The sequence below is a fragment of the Pristiophorus japonicus genome, chromosome 21 (assembly GCF_044704955.1).
Source record: "Pristiophorus japonicus isolate sPriJap1 chromosome 21, sPriJap1.hap1, whole genome shotgun sequence".
NCBI classification, from domain to species: Eukaryota; Metazoa; Chordata; class Chondrichthyes; family Pristiophoridae; genus Pristiophorus; species Pristiophorus japonicus.
The window spans coordinates 45,725,425-45,748,926 of NC_091997.1; the positions used below are offsets into that span (position 1 = coordinate 45,725,425).

At 43.6% G+C, this 23,502-nt stretch overlaps 1 protein-coding gene across 1 annotated transcript in view; it reads left to right on the plus strand.

Moving 5' to 3' along the window:
• The first annotated feature begins 2,763 nt into the window (after nt 1–2,763).
• The window catches only part of LOC139233677 (protein Wnt-9b-like), a 37,104-nt gene continuing 16,365 nt past the window's right edge, over nt 2,764–23,502 (plus strand). Inside the window, exons 1-2 of the mRNA XM_070864079.1 lie at nt 2,764–2,874; nt 3,296–3,549. Coding sequence (XP_070720180.1) covers nt 2,789–2,874; nt 3,296–3,549 — 340 coding nt within the window. The 5' untranslated portion in view covers nt 2,764–2,788. The remainder of the gene's footprint in view (nt 2,875–3,295; nt 3,550–23,502) is intronic.

Consider the following 23,502-nt stretch of genomic DNA (forward strand, 5'->3'; position numbering starts at 1 on the left):
GAACCAGAATCGCCTTGGTCATTGTGCATTCCTGGGAATACAGGTCGGTCTTGGTTTAAAATGTAACCAGTGGAGGAGGTGTCTGCAAGGAGATAGCTCTACGTGCCTTGCATAGGGATAGGGTTTAATGTAGTTCCTGTGCTGACCCTCATCCGCCTCCTGTTTTGGATGTTGCTCTGGTTTAATTAATACCCGCGATTGCGTACAATATTCATGAAAGATTAACGGCTTTTAACGATTTTCAACGTTAATTCCTCGACACCCTCGCGGAAATAAAATGCGCGCATTGTACAATGAAAGAAAGAAGCAAGAAGGACTTGCCTTTATATAGCGCCTTTCACGACCACCGGACGTCTCAAAGCGCTTTACAGCCAATGAAGTACTTTTGAAGTGTAGCTAGTCACTGTAGTAATGTAGGGAACGCGGCAGCCAACTTTCGCACAGCAAACTCCCACAAACAGCAACGTGATAAAGACTAGATAATCTGTTTTTGTTATTTTGATTGTGGGATATATACTGGCCAGGACACCGGGGATAACTCCCCTGCTCGTCTTCGAAATAGTGCCGTGGGATCTTTTACATCCACCTGAGAGAGCAATTTGATGAGCGTAAGATAGTTGGTTGCCTGTAAAAGCTGAAGGTTTACTGTCGCAGAACAATCTCACGGATAGGAGTTAACAGGACAGAATGTCCCCATTCTCAGATATCCCAAACATTTCTCATTAATTCCTATCAATGGCAAGACCCGTCATCATATTACAAAATACCCAGAATATAATGCTGCACCTGACGATTATTTCACACACACAGCCCTAACACTGTGTTCGGAGTATAAACGCCAATTATCTTTTTTTCTAAATTAGTTAATTTAATTGGAAACGAATATTTTGAGAACAGTGGGTTAGGTCCCCTTTAAACCTATTTAAAACTCTTGTTCCATCAGCCTGTCAGATAGGCGCCGGTCACTCACAGCCCAACAACATTATTCACGGTGTGAACAGCGACGACTTTCCGTCAGATGTGATACGGCAGTATTTAAATACAGATTTTCTTTCAAATAAAACTCTAAATTGAATGATCCATGGGATCCCTGAAAATTACCTGAAAAGAGTTTTTGAATTTGGGGTGACTTAAATTTGGATTTAAAAGCGATCAGTTAATATTCCCATTTAGGGCCATTTCATCCTTTTTGGGGCCGGGAAAGGTGTGAGGAATGTGATCCAAACAAGTTAATTCAGGAAACATGTTATCATTCTAAATTATATTTCAATTGATCCTTTGGAATGTGCTAATGCTGAAGCGTGTCTTTACAGCATTCGTGAGACGGCAAATCGGATTGCTTGTTAGTGACACCCAGTTTGCAGAATAAATCCGGGGCAGAGAGAGGTGGTGAAACTCACTGTAGTGCTTCAGTTTCACGGTGCTGTAATTTCCCTGCAATATCACACTCGGGTCTACAAATGCCCAAGGGGTCCATTGCGTCTCCGGAATACTCTCGACTCTGAGTAACAGGGTGGTGGATTCAAGCCCCAGTCCAGAGACTTGAGCAGGTGATCCAGGCGTCCACACAAGTACCGTACTGAGAGATTACTGCTCTGCTGTAGGTGCTGGTGTCATTTCTTGCTGGAGATAAAATGTTCAACACAGACCCTGTCGGCCTGCTCGGGTGGTCCTCAAAGATCCCTTAGCACTCTGGGAATAGTTCTCCTGATGTCCCGGTCAACATTTATACCGGCAACCGAATCACTAAAACAGACAATTTGATCATGTATGTCCTTGCTGTTCGTGCACATTGGCCGCGTTTGCCTACATTACAACTACGCTTCAAAACTGGCTGCGAAGCGCTTTGGGAAGCCCCGAGGACGGGAAAGACCAGTATATGACTGCAAGTTCTTTCTAAACACATCTATACCTGTAAAACATGAAGAGATGCTCTACGCGTATGAGGTTATCCGGCTAGAGTGAATGGGAGTTTCAGCTTGGCAGTACAGGCACTGTACTGGTGGCGAGCTCATGCTGCATCTAAGACTGGTAGCTACAGTATAAACGCAATAGAAACGCATCTATATCGGTTGCGTCAGTAACAGAGCGTTCAATCGCGGCGAAATATTGAGATCACTGGAACGAGACTGAGTCGCAGCGATTTTTGCATTTACACGAGGCCTTATCAGTTAAAATGTCTGATTAAAGTATTTCGCTCAGTCGGTTACAGTGGAGTGCAGTTACTGTCATGGCGAAAATCCCGACAACCATGCAGCACCAGCAGGGTCCCACAAACAACAGAGACAAATAACCAATTCATCTCTTTTTTCAAGTGCTGAGGAACATTAGCTCCCCTGCTCTTCTTCAAATCCAATTGGATAGGCAGAAAAACGGGATCTGGGTTTAACGTCTCCCCCAAAGACACCCCAGGCAACGCAGCGCTCCCTCAGTGCCGGAGGATTACATTTGCAGTGCCCCACACCCTTGGGAGCAGAATGCAACAGACCGAGCTACAGTATTGACCAACAAGCCGACATTCCCATGAGTTCCCATGAGAAACCAATGCATCTCTGCGCTCTCTTCAGGTGTTCTCGCACCTGAGCCCCAAACCCCGCCTCCCCGGCCGACATCCAACCAATCGGCTCCTTGGGTGGGCAGGAGACAGGCCAATGGGAAGAGCCCTGTGTACGGTGGCTGGGGTGTGCTATGCCCGACCGGTCCTTTAGTGCAGCGAGCGCCCGATGAGCCGACCAGAGGCACCCAGAGCACCGCCAAACGAGATGAGGAGCGGCAGAGATCCGACAAAATGCGCTGCCGGGACCCGAGCACTGGCTGCCTGATCACCCTGCTCACGGCAGCGAGCATCATCGCGCCCGGATCCGCTTACTTCGGGTTGGTTCCACTCACAATCTTGAAACCATATAATTCAAATAACTTCTAACCCAGCTGAATAAGGAGAGTTTGACAGAGGAGTTGTAAAATTTATATTTATACAATTATTATTTTATATATCTCAACATTTTCAAAGTTTAATAACTGGGAACTATTTTGATTTAAATATTTTCACACATTATAGAATGCAAAAGGTATGTTAGCCAGACAGAAAGCTACACTTGCGCCTATCTGATTGTGTAAAGTTGCACACATTGTGGAGATGCGGCTGTTGCCTTTATGTTGACTGGGGCAGAGTTTTCTCCAGCCCGTTAACTCCGAGGCTGACTGCATGGGGCGGCAGGTGTGCTCTGTTTTCTCTCTCTATTTCTCTCCCCCCCCCCCCCCCCTCCTGGTTGATTTCTCTCTTTCCCTTGAGCAGATTGACCGGGAAGGAGCCCCTCGCCGTGCTCTCTACCCCCATCCTGGAGGATTCCGGCCCCGGCAAGGTTCACCTCAAGCAGTGCGACAGCCTGAAGCTGTTCCGCCGGCAGAAGCGGCTGTGCCGGAGGGAGCCCGGGCTAGCGGAGGGGCTGTGCGAAGCCATCCGCCTGAGCGCGCTCGAGTGCCGCTACCAGTTCAGGACGGAGCGCTGGAATTGCAGCCTGGAGGGCAGAGGGAGCCTCATCAAGCGGGGTGAGTGCAATATCGATATGGGGGGATAGCGATCCAGAGGGTGTGACATTAACTGGAGCGGTTCCGCGACACAAACTTTAAACAGAACCACGAATTACTGTATTACATTGTAATTACAGGGATTTAATCTAGAGAATAATTAGTTTCAGCTTCAGAAACATGTAACACTATTTACTTTCCCATGAGTGGCGATGTGTGGGAGATTCTCCTTCCAACTACCCATAGAGATTGCTCTTGGAAGTATTTCTGTATATCTGTGGGTGTGTATATCTGTGAGTACATCTCTCGCTCTCTGTATATCTGTGTGTTCATATATCTCTGTGTATATGTGTGTGTATCTCTCGCTGTATCTGTGTATATCTCTATCTGTGTGTATATTTCTCTCTCTGTATCTGTATGTGCACATATTTATCAATGTACCTGTGTGTTCATATCTGTGTGTGTATTTGTGTATGTATCTCTCTCTCTGTATCTGTGTGTATCTCTCTCTCTCTGTATCTGTGTGCGTGTGTATCTGCATGCGTACATCTTTCTCTCTCTCTGTATCTCTGTGTTCTTTGATATCCCACTCTAAGGACGGGACTGTTTAATACCCAAATTTATATGTGCTCCAAGTGTCGTTTCTCCCAATCTCTGGTCTCTCTGACCGATCGTACTCGCTACCGGTGTTTCTGCTCGCTGCAACTTCCCCACCGCTGAAATATGCGAGTCGCTGATAGATGGTCGAGTTGATCACAATTCCCAATCGGTCGAATTATGTTCACAAGTGTGCCTGAAACAAGTGGGTGCTCAATTTCATTGTTCAATGCACTTCAACAAATCCGTCAAACAAATGATTGGTTTGAAATGCGCGTTACAGGGAAGGGATGATAAGGACAAAACGAGCTCCGATATCAGTAAGCAGTTACTGCGAACTAAACCCTGATCGTAACCGGGAACTTTCCGGGCTCATTTCACATGGTAGTCGGAAACAAATCGCATTACATTCCACTGACTATCGAAAGTAGATGCTATACAGAGCAGTGCATAATAGTATTGTGCATTATAGGATAATAGTGTCTTAAAGGAGATTAGATAATATTACAAAGTACATCGTGTTTGTTGCATGATGATATTATGATGCACTGCGGGATAGTAGTGTATTACGGGAGACTGGTTAATATTACCGCAAGATATTAGAGACTTTTAGGGAATACAGTGCGGTACAGAATATTAGATGATGCAGGATGTAGATAATACAGCGCACTCTACAATTACCAGCACAAGGAATCAACATATCAGAGGATATTGAATATTACAGGACATTGGTGTATTTAAGGATGTCGGCCAATAGTTGCGGATATTACAGCGGATTATAGAACATTGTTGTCTATTATAGGATATTAAGTATTAGAGGACGTTAAAGAACACTATAGGATATTTCAGTGCAATGTTGCAGATGACAGACCATTAAACCAAGTTACATTTTGAAGATGATAGCGTATACTGTTAGAGAATATTATCACACAACTAGATGCCATAGAATATTATATGGCGTTATGGTGTATGCCACAACATATTGCGGGACACAGCAATAGGTTTTAGTTGATTACAATGAGAACGCGGTATGGGTCCCTACTTTACAACAATCTGGAAATAGAATGTAAAGTATTAAAGTGGCATTTTGGTAATCAGGTGCAGCAGCACTGCCAGCAACTCCCGGAAGGGTTAATACGACTATTGGCAAGTATCCTCCTCGGAACACGGCTTGTTTCTGTGGAAGAAAGTGGTCCTACCAACCCGAGGGCGAGGCAAGAGGCGGCGAGCGCCGGGCTCATCATTCAGAGCATGGCTGTGACTTCTGACAAAGATTATAGAGTGGGGAATCACTCACAGTCTCTGTTCTGCCTTCCAAAACAAATAGCCCCCCCCCCCAAAAAAAAATACACGAGCCTTGGGAGGAATTGCAGTCCATTGCTTGGGCCCTGAGTGTAAAATTGCGACCGGTGCAATTCTTCGGCTTGCCGTGTCATTGGCGGGGAGACTGGGCTAGCCCGTCTCGGCGGAGTTCGAATGCGCATCATCTCTGTCCCGGCTCGCCTTACCGCTGTAACACCCTCACCAGACACACAGGCCAGCCGCTCTCTGCAGACTCTCCCAACCCGACCGAAAGGCCCCGAAATTGGGTGGTGCTTTCAGCGCCGGCCTTGCGGCGGGTCTCTGCCGTGAATTGGTGTAGTGCCCGGGCTCGAATCTGCCGCCGCTGTGACTCTCGGGCGGGGATTAAATGCACGCTGCCATTCCGAGACTTGTCCTGATGTGTCGCAATTCTTACTCTTCCTGGATTTTGCTGAAAAAAAGTGCTCCTGAATTTAGAAGGATTTACAATTTGTGTGTGTGAGAGAGAGAGACAACATTTTTGCTGTCCGTATTTGGCGGTGTTAGTGGGTTTAACCGGATTATAATTCACTTGTTTAATGACTGTGTGAGTGTGTCTACATGTTATTGTATTGGTCGTCAGGATGTGTAGATCTGTTATTATTAATCTAGAAATTGTATATCAGACGTACAATAATGTGTATATACTGTGCGGTCAGCGATTTTTGAGCCGTGTATGTGACTACAATGTATGAGTCAATGCTTGGGCGAATATGCTTGTGTCTGTTTAATATTACAATGCAGCCCCATCCCCTCGCCGCACACTCAAAAACTCCCACACACGGACAGAGCCGCTCTGTCAGAAACGTGATTCTCATCATGTCCAATTTACTATTGATTTACGCTATTAATAATTAATAAAAGTCAACGGGTTGGATCTTTCTATAATGTGTTATCTATTAAACTCCAGCGGTGAATGTTTGCAAACGGAGCGGATACAGACCATTCCACTCCAGCGAGTATCAGATAACGGGGCTTCAAAGCTGGGCGAATAAGTTTTGCTCCTTCCTCGTGATTTTCGAGAGAGTGGGTAAGGTTTCCCACTGACCCGCTCCCTCTGTCTAGCGGGAGGCACTGGGGGTGTCCTCTGTCCAGCGGGAGGCACTGGCGGTGTCCTCTGTCCAGCGGGAGGCACTGGGGGTGTTCACTGTCCCAGCGGGAGGCACTGGGAGTGTCGCTAATTCAGGGAGTGAGTGGGTGGCTGTCTCGGAGCTGATTTCACATTTTTCTATTAGTAGTTCTGACACCAGGTGAAGTCTCCTTGCACTCGCTTCTGCCCAGCTACACGTACACTCTTTACCCGGTTAACTCTCTCAGGTTAACTCTCTGAGAGACTGCAGATACATGGGACGTCAGACGTGATCTGAATGGATCTGCGTGGGGTGTCTTCAGAGGGGGACTAACCTGCTCTCTATTGTCCTTTTTCCTTTCCCATTCCTAGTGCTTTAATTTGACTGTTTTGTGTTTACTAAGGAGGTGTACAAGAGGCTGTGAACCAACTCGGGAGTGAGACGATCACATCCAGGGCCAAGTCTCTCAGGGGACAGGACAGAGTGAGAGTGACGGAGCCTGGTTCTGACCGAATCTCCCCTCTCACTCTCGGAATTCTCTCTTGTATCTCCGCTCATCCTTGGCTCAGCTTCTGGGAATCTCTCTAATTACTGGGATATTTTTAGATCGGAAAGGCGTTCGGTTCCCAGAGGAAAAGGGCGTTCGGATGTGAACCCCGGCGCGCAGCCGGCGCCTTTAATCTCGGCGAAGTTTCACAGTCAAAATAAACTACACTGACAGGGATGGGCCGCGATGCTGATTTAATAACACGATTTAATCACTGGCTTTCAGTTTAATATTTTCTTCAACTGGATTACAGACCGTGCGTAGCCTGACGTAAGGTCAGAGAGTGCGCTCTCAACACACACAGACAGGACCCAGAGTCTGAGCATCAAACCGGCTATCAGGGACTGACTGATTGTAATTCACCCTCCCGTTATAACATAAGAATTAGGAGCAGGAGGAGGCCATACGGCACCTCGAGCCTGCTCTGCCATTCAATAAGATCATGGCTGATCTTCGACCTCAACTCCACTTTCCCTATCCCTTGATTCCCATAGAATCCAAAAATCTATCGATCTCAGCCTTGAATATACTTAATGACTCAGCACCCGCAGCCCAATCTACTCAACCTCTCCTCAGAGGACAACCCTCTCATCTCAAGGACCAATCTAGTCTGGACCTGGCATTAGATTCGGATTCCAGCTCATTTAAAAACACACTGACATCGATTCAATAAAATGCAACTGGAAAATCAACAAAATCAATTTGTTTCGTTTGGTCCATAGGTGTAAATTTATTAAAACTCCATCATTGCACAATAATATATTAAATACAAAGTTGAAGAACTTGGAACTGATGGTGTTTTAGTGTGTCAGTTAAATGGACATTAATACATAGAATGTACTGCCCAGTCACAGGACATTCCACCCAACAGTCTATATCTGCTTATGCTCTACAATAGCTTTCTCCCACACTATTTGCATCATATCAACCTATCCACAACAACAACAGGCTGTAAAACGCGTTGGGATGTCCGAGGTAGCTAAAAGCCCACTTAAATGCAATTCTTTCTTTTTTAAAACTTGCATTTATATAGCACCTTTAAGGCCCAGTGCGCTTTTCAAACAAAATTTGATACCAAATCACATAAAGGGACATTAGGACAGGTGGCCGAGAGCTTGGTCAAAGAGGTAGGTTGTAAGAACACTCTTAAAGGAGGAGAGGTCGAGAGACCCGGGGAGGGAATTCCAGAGCTTAGGGTCTAGGCAACTCAACATATTCCTCATGTACTCATCTACCTTCCCTTATTTAAAATAAAAACGTGAAATGCTGGAAACACTCAGCAGGTCAGGTAGCATCTGTGGAGAGAGAGAGAGAGAGAGAGAGAGTTAGCCTTCTGTCAGAACTAGCATCCGCAGTGTTTTGCTTTTGGATCGGATTAGAAGGTTGCTCCTCAGTAACTATTATTTTGTCACTGACTGATCCCTTCATTTTCTACTTTAAGTGTTTTTATTTTCTTTACCTTTAAAATAAAATATTACTTGCGATACATTATGGTCATTTATTCTCGGCAAGTGGGGAACAATTCACCCCACCTCTGGCATTTAACCAGGCACAGTTTCCCTGGGGAAGGGGGAGGATTTGAATATAAGTTAAAGTGATTTACTCCAGATGACAATTTGACCGGAGCTCGCTCCCCGCATGCTTTAGAAGGTGCAGTTCTGTAACTGGGAGGGGTCGAGCTGGCACAGTTCCAATACAAACTATTGATATTTCCTCAGGCGATTTCCATTGACATTACCGAGCTCCCAGTCTTCTAAAACATCGCAAACTCTTGCTTGCAGTGTTGCGCTCTTCATCGTTCCCCAGTGTCTAAGTATTGTGTATTGCTGAACAATGCAATAGGGGTGGGTCTCAGACATTCAGAGTGGGCACCCCAAAATGTATCTGTCTAGCAGTCACCTGATTTGAATAGGATCCCCTCCCTCCATTCCCCAGCCCCCCCCTCCCCTTCACGACCGAGCTCTTGTCCTGGAGTAATCCTCGCCGCTGGCTTCATTTAAACAAATATTAAATTCTAGCAAACAGTTTGCAAAATGATATTTAAACAAGAAATTGCGGCTTGCACCGCGCTCCTAACTGCTGTTAGACAGTTGGTAACCGGTTTATTTTGAGTGGGTTAATCCCACAGACAGAAGCCCCTTGAGCAATCAGGAGAGTTGATGATTTTACACTCGTTCTCTAGCCCTGCAATTATCTGCTTTGCCTCGGTTGAAATCACTCACTTTCCTCCAAGTTGATTTCTCTCTAGTCCCTGGCTTATTCCTGCCATTCATCTTTCTCCAGGTCAATCCCTTTCTCAATTCTTGCGGCTCAGCGCTGCCTTTAATGTCTCCTGTGGGCTATTAACGCCTGCCTTAACATAGCGCAGGAAGAACGATGCGCACGGGGTAAAGCGATACCCAGGCTGAACCTTGTTCTTTCCTGCGCGCTACCTTTGGATCTAATTGCATGTTATGAAACTGCACAAAGGGAAGAGTGCATCCCATAATCACTGCTGGAACGCCGAACGTCTTTGACCTTAGCTCAATACCCAAGCACCCCCTCCCCTGCAAATAAACACATTAAAAACCCAAAAGCAACGAATGTGTTTGTGTTAAAACAGATACACCAGGGTTGCATAGAATCAACAAAACACACATTAAAAAATAATTCTCATGTGACACATTTCCAATCCTTCTAAATATGTAACTCCATTGAGAAGAGATTTGATAGAAGTGTTCAAAATCATGAGGGGTCTAGACAGAGTAGCGAGAAATTGATCCCATTGGTGGAAGGGGCGAACACCACAGGACACAGATTTAAGGTGATTGGCAAAAGAACCAAAGGTGAAATGAGGAAAACCTTTTTCACACAGCCAGTGAGTAGGATCTGGAATTCACTGCCTGAAAGGGTGGTAGAGACAAACTCAAGGGTAGCTTTCAAAAGGAGTTGGATAAGTACCTGAAGGAAAGAAATTGCAAGGCTATGGGGAAAGGCCGGCGGAGTGGGACTCGCTGAAGTGCTCTTGCAGAGATGGGCCGAATGATGTAACCGTTCTACGATTCTATGATTCCTACTCCTTGATTTAACTTAAACAACCTATTGCTTCCTAAACCATATTAGACCCCCCCACCCCACCCACACACCACCAGAATTGTATTTTCTCATCAAGAATTCCAAGAGTAATATTACTAAGAATTAGCTGCTGTAGCAGTTCCTAATGTGTTATTTATTATAGTGGATGGTTTCATAGATTGTAAAGGGCTTCATGCTATATCTTTGCTGTGGTTTAGCAGATTATTGAAGCAGCAGCACTATTGTAGCAGCTATAGAACGTATAGAGCGTGCCTCTACATGCATGTCATTTTGGTAGCAATTTTGATAAAAGTCTGTACACTTGGCAATTAAGTATTCATCTAACAGCTGAAATGATTAATGTTAGTGTATATTAAGGACTAGATAGAAAGTGGTTTTTCATTTGATTTGCCTCCAACTTGTTTCCCTCTGAAGTGGCCGACCTAGGATAGAGTGGAGCTCCACAAGAGGCGGCACACCAATACCTTAACTGTGTGCTCATGCCACATGTATGAGCCTATGGTATACAACCGCAAGAGTTTCATGGCAAACCCAGCACCCAGACATTGTAGTGCCCCTACCACTGCTCAGACTGGAGCCAGTTAACTCAGCACAGGCCAGAGATTAAACCTTCCTAGTGTGTTTGGCTCAGGTCTACGCACATTTGAGGGAAGCATTGGGATTGCACATGACATACGGCATAGAAACAGGCCATTCGGCCCAACCAGTCCATGCCGGCATTTATGTTCCATTCGAGCCGCCTTATGTTTTTCCTCATCTAAATCTATCAGCATAACCCTCTATTCCCTTCTCCCTCATATGTTTGTCTAGTCTCCCCTTAAATGCATCTACACTATTCGCTTTAACCAATCCCTGTGGTAGCGAGTTCCACATTCTCACCACTCTTTGGGTAAAGAAGTTTCTTCTGAATTCCCGATTGGATTTCTTGGTGACCATCTTGTATTGATGGCCTCTAGTTATGCTCTTTCCCATAAGTAGAAACATTCTCTCTGTATCCACTCTATCAAAACCTTTCATAATTTTAAAGACCTCTATTAGGTCACCCATCAGCCTTCTTTTTTCAAGAGAAAAGAGACTCAGCCTGTTCATCCTTTCCTGATATGTATACCCTCGCATTCGGGGATCATCCTTGTAAATCTTTTCTGCACCGTCTCTAGTGCCTTTTTTTATCCTTTTTATAATATGGCGACCAGAACTACAAGCAGTACTCTTAAGTGTGGTCTAACCAAGGTTTGATACAGGTTTAGCATAACTTCCCTACTTTTTAATTCAATACCTCTTGAATAAACCCTAGTGCTTGGTTTGCTCTTTTATGGCATTGCTAACCCGTGGTGCAACATAGAAACATAGAAAAATGGGAGCAGGAGTAGGCCATTCGGCCCTTTGAGCCTGCACTGCCATTCAATAAGATCATGGCTGATCATTCCTTCGGTACCCCTTTCCTGCTTTCTCTCCATATCCCTTGATCCCCTTAACCATAAGAGCCATATCTAACTCCCTCTTGAATATATCCAGTGAACTGGCATCAACAACTCTCTGCGGCAGGGAATTCCACAGGTTAACAACTCTCTGAGTGAAGAAGTTTCTCTTCATCTCAGTCCTAAATGGCCTACCCCTTATCCTAAGACTATGTCCCCTGGTTCTGGACTTCCCCAACATCGGGAACATTCTTCCCGCATCTAACCTGTCCAGTCCCGTCAGAATCTTATATGTTTCTATGAGAGCCCCTCTCATCCTTCTAAACTTCAGTGAATAAACGCCCAGTTGATCAAGTCTCTCCTCATATGACAGCCCAGCCATCCCTGGAATCAGTCTGGTGAACCTTCGCTGCACTCCCTCAATAGCAAGAACGTCCTTCCTCAGACTAGGAGACCAAAACTGAACACAATATTCCAGGTGAGGCCTCACTAAGGCCCTGTACAACTGCAGTAAGACCTCCCTGCTTCTATATTCAAATTCCCTAGCTATGAAGGCCAACATACCATTTGTCTTCTTTACCGCCTGCTGTACCTGCATGCCAACTTTCAGTGACTGATGAACTATGACAGCCAGGTCTCATTGCACCTCCCCTTTTCCTAATCTGTCGCCTTTCAGATAATATTCTGCCTTCGTGTTTTTGCCCCCAAAATGGATAACCTCACATTTATCCACATGATACTGCATCTGCCATGCATTTGCCCACTCACCTAACCTGTCCAAGTCACCCTGCAGCCTCTTAGCGTCCTCCTCACAGTTCACACCGCCACCCAGTTTAGTGCCATCTGCAAACTTGGAGATATTACACTCTATTCCTTCATCCAAATTGTTAATGTATATTGTAAAGAGCTGAGGTCCCAGCACTGAACCCTGCGGCACTCCACTAGTCACTGCCTGCCATTCTGAAAAGGACCCGTTTATCCTGACTCTCTGCTTCCTGTCTGCCCACCTGTTCCCTATCCATGTCAGTATGTTACCCCCAATACCACGTGCTTTGATTTTGCACAACAATCTCTTGTGCGGGACCTTGTCAAAAGCCTTCTGAAAGTCCAAATACACCACATCCACTGGTTCTCCCTTGTCCACTCTGCCAGTTACATCCTCAAAAAATTCCAGAAGATTCGTCAAGCATGATTTCCCTTTCATAAACCCATGCTGACTTGATCCGATCCTGTCACTGCTTTCCAAATGCGCTGCTATCTTGTCCTTCATGATCGATTCCAACATTTTCCCCACTACTGATGTCAAGCTAACCGGTCTATAATTACCCGCCTTCTCTCTCCCTCCTTTTTTATAAAGTGGTGTTACATTAGCTACCCTCCAGTCCATGGGAACTGATCCAGATTCGATAAACTGTTGGAAAATGATCACCAATGCATCCACTATTTCGAGGGCCACTTCCTTGAGCACTCTGGGATGCAGACTATCAGGCCCCGGGGATTTATCGGCCTTCAATCCCATCAATTTCCCTAACACAATTTCCTGCCTAATAAGGATATCCTTCAGTTCCTCCTTCTCACTAGACCCACTGTCCCCTAGTATCTTCGGAAGGTTATTTGAATCTTCCTTCGTGAAGACAGAACCGAAGTATTGGTTCAATTGGTCTGTCATTTCTTTGTTCCCCATTATAATTTGACCTGAATCCGACTGCAAGGGACCTACGTTTGTCTTTACTAATCTTTTTCTCTTCACATATTTATAAAAGCTTTTGCATTCAATTTTTATATTCCCTGCAAGTTTTCTCTCGTACTCTATTTTCCCCCTCTTAATTAAACCCTTAGTCCTCCTCTGTTGAATTCTAAATTTCTCCCAGTCCTCAGGTTTGTTGCTTTTTCTAGCCAATTTATATGCCTCTTTCTTAGCTTTAACACTATCCTTAATTTCCTTTGTTAGCCATGGTTGAGCCAACTTCCCAGTTTTATTTTTACTCCAGACAGTGATGTACATTTGCTGAAGTTCATCCATGTGATCTTTAAATGTTTGCCATTGCTTATCCACCGTCAACCCTTTTATTATCGTTTGCCAGTCTATCCTAGCCAATTCACGCCTCATACCGTCAAAGTTACCTTTCCTTAAGTTCAGGACCGAAGTTTCCGAATTAACTTTGTCACTCTCCATCTTAATAAGGAATTCTATCATATTAAGGTCACTTTTCCCCAAGGGGCCTCGCACAACAAGATTGCTAATTAGTCCCTTCTCATTACACAATACCCAGTCTAGGATGGCCAGCTCCCTGGTTGGTTCCTCGACATATTGGTCTAGAAAACCATCCCTAATACACTCCAGGAAATCCTCCTCCACTGCATTGCTACCAGTTAGGTTAGTCCAATCAATGTGTAGATTAAAGCCGCCCATGAGTACTGCTGTACCTTTATTGCACACATCCCTTATTTCGTGTTTGATGCTGACCCCAACCTCACTACTACTATTTGGTGGTCTATACACAACACCCACTAGCGTTTTCTGCCCTTTGGAATTCCGCAGCTCCACCCATAACGATTCCACATCATCCAGGCTAATGTCCTTCCTTATAATTGCATTGATTTCATCTTTAACCAGCAACGCCATCCTGCCTCCTTTTCCTTTTTGTCTATCCTTCCTAAATGCTGAATACCCTTGGATGTTGAGTTCCCAGCCTTAGTCCCCCTGGAGCCATGTCTCCGTGATGCCAATCACATTATACCCGTTAACTGCTATCTGCGCAGTTAATTCATCCACCTTATTCCGAATACTCCTTGCATTGAGGCACAGAGCCTTGAGGCTTGTTTTTTTAACACACCTTGCCCCTTTAGAATTTTGCTGTAATGTGGCCCTTTTTGTTTTTTGCCTTGGGTTTCTCTGCCCTCCGCTTTTACTATTCTCCTTTCTATATTTTGCTTCTGCCTCCTTTTTATTTCCCTCTGTCTCCCTGCATAGGTTCCCAAACCCCTGCCATATTAGTTTAACTCCTCCCCAACAGCACTAGCAAACACTCCCCCTGGGACATTGGTTCCGGACCAACCCAGGTGCAGACTTTTAGTGATTGGTGTATTTATACTTCAAGATTCCTTAGTTCCTCTATGTCAACTAGAATTGTACCCTCCAAGTAATAAATGACCTCCTTATTCTTCCTACCAAATGTGATACCTCACATTTATCAGTGTTGAAATTAATTTGCCAATTATATGCCCATTCTGCAAGCTGATTAATGTCCTCCTGTAATTTGTTGTAGCCCTTCTTAGTATTGATTATCACCCCCCCCCCCAATTTGGTGTCATCAGCAAATGTAGAAATTATGTTTTTGATTCCAAAGTCTAAATCGTTAATGTAAATTGTGAATACTGGTCCCAGCACTGATCCTTGTGGATTACCTCTACCTACTTTCTGACACTCTGAATAGCTACTCTTTAGCCCTACTCTCTGCTTTCTGTCTTGAAGCCAGCTAACAATTCATTCTGCTACTTTTCCCCTGACTCCATATTATCTGACCTTATTCATTAGTCTATTATGGGGTACCTCATCGAAGGCCTTTTGAAAATCTAGATAAATTACTTCTACTGCATTACCTCTATCTACTCACTCTGTTACTTGTTCAAAAAATTCAAAAAGGTTAGTCAAGCAAGACTTTCTCTTTTGAAATCCATGCTGACTATTCATTATTCTATTTTTTGTTTCTAGATTTTCTTTTATTCTCTCCTTTAGTAGGGATTCCATTATTTTTTCCTACTACCGACATTAAGCTGATTGGTCTATAATTCCCTGGACATGTTCTATCCCCCTTTTTAAATATAGGTATTATGTTAGTTATCCATCAATCCTCTGGCATTACACCTTTTTCTAATGAATTATTAAATATGTGTAATAATGTCTCTTCTATTTCTTCCCTAGATTTTTTTAAAATTCGTGGATATAATCCATCCAGCCCAGGGTTTTATTCTCTTTGAGTTTGATTAGTTTATTTAATGTATCCCCTTTAAAAAATTTTAAATGTACTTATCTCATTACTAACGCTATTATCCAAAGTTATGTCCATCTGTCGTATCTCCCTGGTAAATAACAAAGCAAAATAATGATTTGATATTTCTGCCATCTCCCTATGGTATTATCCTGTCTATCCCTTAATGACCCTATTCCCACCCAGCCTTCCTTTATTATTGATGTGCCTGTAAAATATTTTACTATTTTCTTTTATGTTCCTTGATAATATAATTTCATAGTTCCTCTTTGCCTTATTAATTATTTTTTTGACTTCTCTCCTAATCTCTTTCTATTCTCTCATCATGCATTCCCCTGCTGTCTATATACTTAATGTCTTCTTCTTTCCTTACCCTCAATTGTTCCCTTATGGCTTTATTCATCCATGGAGTCTCATTAGTGTTAGGTTTGTTCTTTCCTTTTAATGGAATATATTTTTCCTGCACACTGTTAAACACCATTTTAAATGATTCCTACTCTTTTTCTACATCGTTTTTTTGCCAATATTGTTACCCATTTTATTTCCCAAGTTCTATTCTCAGCCCCTCAAAATCAGCTTTTCTCCAATCTATTAACCTGATTTTCATTATACTTATGTCCTTCTCTATTATCATCTTAAAGCATATTATATTATGGTCACTATTGCCTAGATGTTCCCCTATTTTTACTTCTCTTATCTGCTCTGGTTCATTCCCCATTACTAGCTCCAATAACGAATCCTCCCTTGTTGGGCTATTTACATATTGGGTTGGAAAGGCATCCTGTACACATTGTTGGAACTCTATTCCCTTAGCCCTATTACCTACCTCTTCTGTTCTTTAATATCAGGGTAGTTAAAATCCCCCATGATTATTATTCTATGTTTTTTTATTAATTTCCCTAATTTGTCTATATATTTCTTCTTCCACCTTCCTTCCACTATTAGGTGGTCTATAGACTATGCCTATTAGTGTGATTGATCCTTTATTATCTTTTATCTCTATCCATATGGATTCTATTTTTGACTTGTCGATAGCTGCATCCCTTTTTTCTACTGCCATTATGTTGTCACTAATAAGTACCCCTTCCCTTTTTCCCTCTCTATCTTTTCTAAATATATCCTGCAAAGTTTAATTTCTGGTCCTGATTTTCTGTAGCCATGACTCAGTAATCCCGACTATGTCTGATTCCTCCCAATGTAAGATTGCCTCCAGCTCCCCAGTTTTATTACAGACACTGTGTGCATTGCTGTACAGACAGCTAAACTCATTTTTAATAGGATTTCCTTGCACTTTATGTTTAACTATCTATTTAGACTCCTGTTCTAAAACTCTATTTATTCCTTTGCCATCGATGTTCTCCCTTACTTTATTCTTTCCTATGCTCTCTTTTCCTGTTCTGTTTAAATTTAGGTTGCTTACATTTCTTGTAGAATCCTCACCCCATCTTACTAGTTTATTAGTTTAAAGCTACCCCCCTATTTACCCTTTCCGTTAGGACATGGGTCCCATCCAGGTTCAGGTGAAGCCCATCCCATCGATACAGATCTGCCCTGTCCCAGAACTGGTGCCAGTGTCCAATGAAAAGGAAGGATAATGGCCAGAATAACCACAAGTTCAGTGTAGAAGGAAACCAGCAGCTAAAAAAAGTGTGGATAGCAAACAAATGGGCCAACTTGTAAATAAACTTGTGCCTCCTTTGTTAAAAAAAAATCAACAAATGAAATAATCCGCACAGAGTAATCCTAACTGAAGTGCTTCTAAACAGAGTGCTAAGGTTAGGAATTTGGAGAGAGAGGAAAATTGGAGCAGAGGGGGATGTAGGAGAGAGTGAAAGGAGCGGCTGGAGATAAAGGTAGGCTCAAGGGCCCAGAGCCCAGAGAGAGCACAAGCATCAGGGAGAGAGGTAAGTGACTTCAGCACAAGGGAAGGAGCTGAAAATGAAAAACAAAAATAGGTGAAGAGCTGTTGATTGTTCTTTTAAAGTCTTGAGTCTATTAAATAGACGCATTGCATAGTCCCATGGAACGCACGTCCTGTGCCATGTAGGAACTCCAGGACACTTCCCGTGTCCTGGGCAACCAAATGTGCAGGAAGTGTCATGAGCTGGAGGAGCTCGAGCTCCGGGTTTTGGAATTTGAGCAGCAGCTGGCATCACTGCATTGCATCTGTGAGGCTGAGAGCTACGTGGATAACATGTTTCAGGAGGTGGTCACCATGAGAGTCTGAAGGCAGAGAGGGAATGGGTGACCACCAGGCAGAAAAGAAGGACCAGGCAGGTAGGAGTCCCATGAGTGCATTTCGCTCGTTAACCAGTAAATATGGGTGAGAGCGATGGTTCCTCTGGGAAGTACAGCCAGAGCCAAGTCCACGGCGCCATGGATGACTCAGCAGTATGTGGGGGGGGGAGGGGGTGGGGTGGGGAGGAGAAAGTTTGGGAAAGCAATACTGGTATGGATTCAATAGTTAGGGGAACAGGCAGGCGTTTCTGCAGATGTGATTCCAGGATGGTATGTTGCCTCCCTGGTGCCAGGGTCAAGGATGTCACTGAGTGACTGCAGGACATTCTGAGGGGGGGAGGGTAAACAGCTAGAGGTCGTGGTCCATATCGGTATCGATGACATAGGCATTAAGAGGATGAAGTCCTGCAGGCAGATTTTAGGGAGCTAGGAAAGGGATTAAAAGGCAAGACCTCAAATGTAGTAAACTCTGGATTACTCTCAGTGTCACGAGCTAGTGAGTATAGAAATAGGAGGATAGAGCAGATGACTGCATGGCTGGAGAGCTGGTGCAGGAGGGAGGGCTTTAGATTCCTGGAACATTGGGACTGGTTCTGGAGGAGGTGGGATGGTTTGTTCGTGCTGTTGTGGAGGGTTTCAACTATTTTGGCAGGGAATGGGCATCAGGATGTAGTATTAGAAAGGAGAAACAAGGTGCATAAGGATTGGGAGAGACAGATACCATTAGAGTAAGAAATAATAAGGTATTAGGTGGGGTCAGATTAAGAGGGCATACAAGAAGGTCTAAGAGAGGTTTACAGTGTATGTGTGTAAATGCACAAAGTGAGGTAAATAAGATTGGTGAGCTGCTAGCGCAAATAGCCACATGGGAATATGATGTTGTGGTGATAAAAAAGACTGGCTCAAAAAAGGGCAGGATTGGGTGCTAAATATTCCTGGATATAAGGTGTTCAGGAAAGGTAGGGAAGGAAAGAAAGGAGGTGAGTGGCAGTACTGGTTAAGGAGATTATTACAGTGTTAATGAGAGGATGTCCTGGAGGTGTCAAAGGCAGAAACAATAGAGATGCCATTACACTACTAAGTATATTCTGTAGGCCACCAACTAGTTGAAAGGATATAGAAGAGCAAATTTGCAGGGAATTTACAGAGAGATGCAAGAACCAGGGGTCACAGTCTAACGATAAAGGGTAAGCCATTTAGGATTGAGATGAGGAGCAACTTCTTCACTCAGAGAGTTGTGAATCTGTGGAATTCTCTACCACAGAAAGTTGTTGAGGCCAGTTCGTTAAATATATTGTGTGATCAGCCATGATCATATTGAATGGTGGTGCAGGCTTGAAGGGCCGAATGGCATACTCCTGCACCTATTTTCTATGTTTCTATGTTTCTAACTATAGAGTAGTGATAATGGGGGACTTCAGTTATCCTATTTTAGACTGGGATAGTAATAGTGTAAAGGGCAGAGAGAGGGAAGAATTTCTGAAGTATGTTCAGGAAGAAGAAGACATTGCTGGATCTGGTTCTGGGGAATGAGGTATGTCAATTGGAGCAAATGTCAGTAGGGGAACATTTAGGGAACAATGATCATAGAATCATAAAGTTTAGATTAGCTATGGAAAAGGGCAAGGAACAATCCCGAGTAAAAATACTTAATTGGAAGAGTGTCACTATTTTTAGTGATTGTGTATTTGCACTTTGTTCCTCTACCCCACCCAGACTTGCACCCTCCAAGTAATTAGTGACCTCTCTATTCTTCCTACCAAAATGTAATACCTCACATTTATCTGTGTTGAATTCCATTTGCCAATTATATGCCCATTCTTCAAGTTTTTGCTTGGAAGAATGAGGAGAGGTGATATAAACTAAAGGGTACAATTCTAAAGGGGGTACATGAACAGAGTGACCTGGAGGTATATTTGCGCAAATTTTGAAGGTGGCAGGACAGTTTGAGAAAGCGGTTAAAAAAGCATATGGGATCCTGGGCTTCAAAAATAGAGGCATAGAGTACAACAGCAAGGAAGTTTTGATGAGTTTTTATAAAACACTGGTTCGGCCTCAACTGGAGTATTGTGTCCAATTCTAGGCACTGCATTTTAGAAAGGGTGCAGAAAAGATTTACAAGGATGGTTCCAGGGATGAGGGCCTTCAGTTGCATGGAGAGACTGGAGAAGCTGGGGTTGTTCTTAGAGGAGAGAAGGTTGAGAGATGATTTGATAGAGGTGTTCAAAATCATGAGGGGTCTAGACAGAGTAGGTAGAGAGAAACTGTTCCTAGAGGACACAGATTTAAGGTGATTGGCAGACAAACCAAAGGCGACATGAGGAAAAACTTTTTTATGCAATGAGTGGTTAGGATCTGGAATGCACTGCCTGAAAGGGCGGTGGAGGCAGACTCAATCATGGCTTTCAAAAGTAAATTGAATATGAACCTGAAGAGAAACATTTTGCAGGGGCTATGGGGAAAGGGCGGGGGAGTGGGACTAGCTGAAGTGCTCTTGCAGAGAGCTGACATGGTCTCGACTGGCTGAATGGCCTCCTTCTGTGCTGTAACCATTCTATGATAAAAGTAGGCATTTTAACCTCTCATAAATGTATTTTGCTCATGGTTACACATATTGCTTGCATCCTAAAGTTGTGTTATTGCACCTTTCCTGCTATTCAATATGATGTTGCCAATTACTGTCAATTTTGAAGCCTCAGGGTTACTTTGATTTTAGAGTGTAATCATATAAGAGCATAAGAACATAAGAAATAGGAGCAGGAGTAGGCCATACGGCCCTCGAGCCTGCTCTGCCATTCAATAAGATCATGGCTGATCTGATCTTGGCCTTAACTCAACTTTCCTGCCTGTTCCCCATAACCCTTGACTCCCTAATTGGCACCACTGAATCCCCATTGGTGCATTATAGCCAATTGAATTGGTGACTGAGCATTGTTGTGTTGTGCAGAGGCAGCACAGTTAGTCTAAGTTGTTATTATATTTAATCATAACATGTACATCCAACATATGAGTATAAGAAACAAGCTAATAATGGGGCTAGAGAGTGCTGAGGTACAAAATAAACTCAGAAACATGATTGAACAGCAAAAGGTCACGTAAAGGTCAAAATTTATATTCAATGTTCAGCAAAGTGGAACATTCAGAACTCTACCAAAGAAGGAGGCACAGCTTCTATCCAACAGCTAAATGGTTCCACCATAGCATGATTTATATCCAAACCAATACATCTTTCTATTATCTAAATCTTAAAGAAAAACAGGGAAGGCCAATGTAAATCAACAGGGCCCAGTTACCACAGCTTATAGGCATGGTGAGGGCAATGGGCATTTCACAGAATATCAAAGTGGAGATGTTTAGTGCACCATCCCTGGGTAGAGGGACCAAGCTCTCTGGTATCCCAGTTATCTTTGAGCAAAAAGCCTACCATCTCCAGAGTAGCTTTACCTCCCTGTTCCATCGATGCATCCAGTTGGGACCAGCCATCATAGTCTTCCAGTTTCAACCAATGGTCTTCCTGGATGTGAGCATGTTTTTAATGTGTAACATTATCCTTATATTAGAGTTAACTTCAATATCATTTATTGTAACACAAAATGACAGTTTTGGATAGAAGGGCAAACATAACATTCCAAGCGAATAAATACAATATTAGAAAGTACTTCATGTCATAGTAATGTATGAATAAGGGAATTAACCCATTTAAAATAGTGGACAAATAATTGCCATACAAACTGTAAAATTTTTGTAACATAATATCACACACTAATTTCTATAGTATTTAGTCTTTCAATTTCCAGTTATTTCATGATGTGCTTAAAGAGCTTAGATTTTCCTGGATCACAACTACTTAGCTGTGTATCTAACATGCCAGGAGTCATTGGGTCTACTGTAATGTGTATCATTGAGATGCTGTTCAAGGGCATTGATGAAGAAATACCACTTAATTATATATAATTTTGTACTTTTCTGTGATTTTCTTTGTGTTCATCAAAGTGAACAATGGCAATGGTTACAAAAACAATATTTTTCAATTTTTGGTACCCAGCGTCAGATATGTGCAACGGTGTCGATATTTTCAATTCACATAACAGCATCCGCATGGCCACCATGAGCAACTGGTGCTGGATTATGGGCAGTTTTATGCAGTGAACCTGCTTTAACCAGGACATGAGTTGAAAATTACCAAACTAATTTCATTTAACGAGAAGTAGAGAGAAAAGGCTTTCATCCTAACATTCTGGGGTGGATTCAAGTCTAGGTCCCAGATATGAAAGGAGCGTGTTTTAACCCACTACACCACCCAGAATCGTATCTTAGAAACTGTTTTGGAATATAAGTATCAGATGCTAGAAATTACGGTTGGAGATGATAGTCGATAAACATTTAATGCATTTGTGTGATATTTAGGGAGCGGGCAGGGAAGTGGAATTGAGGCCAAGATCAGATCAAATGGCGGAGCAGGCTCAAGGGGCCAAATGGTCTACTCCTGCTCCTATTTCTTATGTTATTATGTTCTTATCTCACTGACCACTATTTTAACAGAGGCATAAATCCATTAATTTACATGAGTTAACACCTCTGTTAAAATAATGCACAGAAGAATGTTGTACAAATGTGTTAAGTGCTCATGCACTAATATCACCTGCAGTAATTTCTGGGTTTGGAAGACTGCTATGTTGGTATCCCTGGTTTGATGCCATGGAATGAAGTCTTGCAGGGCAGAGATCATCTCGTACAACAGGTAGGTACCTTGTAACATTGATCAGGGCCAGGCTGGTCTCCTGGTCTAGTTCTGATTGCCTAAGGGGGTCAGAGAGGAACATTCCAGATTATTTCCCCTCTAATCGGTCTGGGTTTCTATCTGTTTTATTGCCTCTCCCATGAGGTTACATGGCTCCAGGTAGGGTGGGGAGTTTCTGCATTGTTGGGTAGAAGTCTTCACAACTGTGTGGGACAGGTTGGTTAGACCAGTAGGTCCTTTCCTGTCCTCATTTTTTGTATCAATGTAATTCATTAAAAATGGCGCTGAAGTTACAAGTACAGAAATATTAGTGTTCAGATCTCTCTAATTGTGAGGGCTAAGAGTCAGCTATTGCAAAATGCTTCTGGGAGATACATATGGAGCTGAAATCGGTGAAGACCAAGGCCTGCCCAAGTGCTACCCAAAGGACCGCCGATGACTGCCGAGAGACCGGGCGGTACTTTGCCTGGAAGATTCCTCTAAAAGAGATGGCAGTACCGCCCGGCGGCCAAACAATGGCTTACGCCGTCTATCTGGATGGCAGCGGGCAGGAGCTCTCAATCTCAGCGGCAAAGGCTCTTGCTGCTCAAGTGCCGTTGAGGATGGAGTTTCGGCCCGGGTGTGTGTGGAGTGGGGGGGGGGGGGGGGGGGGGGGGTGAGAGACCTGCAAATAAAAATCATAGGAACCAAAAAGAAATACTGGAACACCTTCAGGGGAGCCCATATTGTAAGTTGCTGTAAAAAAAAACATTTAAAATATTTTCACTAACCCTTTTATCCCTTCTTCTCGTACCTACCTTCGGAGTTAGACCTGCCTCCATGCAGCGGTCCTTCCCCCTGCTGGCGCCGACTCCCGCCCGCACCAATCTGGCATCTCGGTGGACGGGAGGCCACTTGCCGCCAGAGGACGTCAGCGGGCGATTCCCGGCGGTAACCCCCCCCACACCCACCCCCC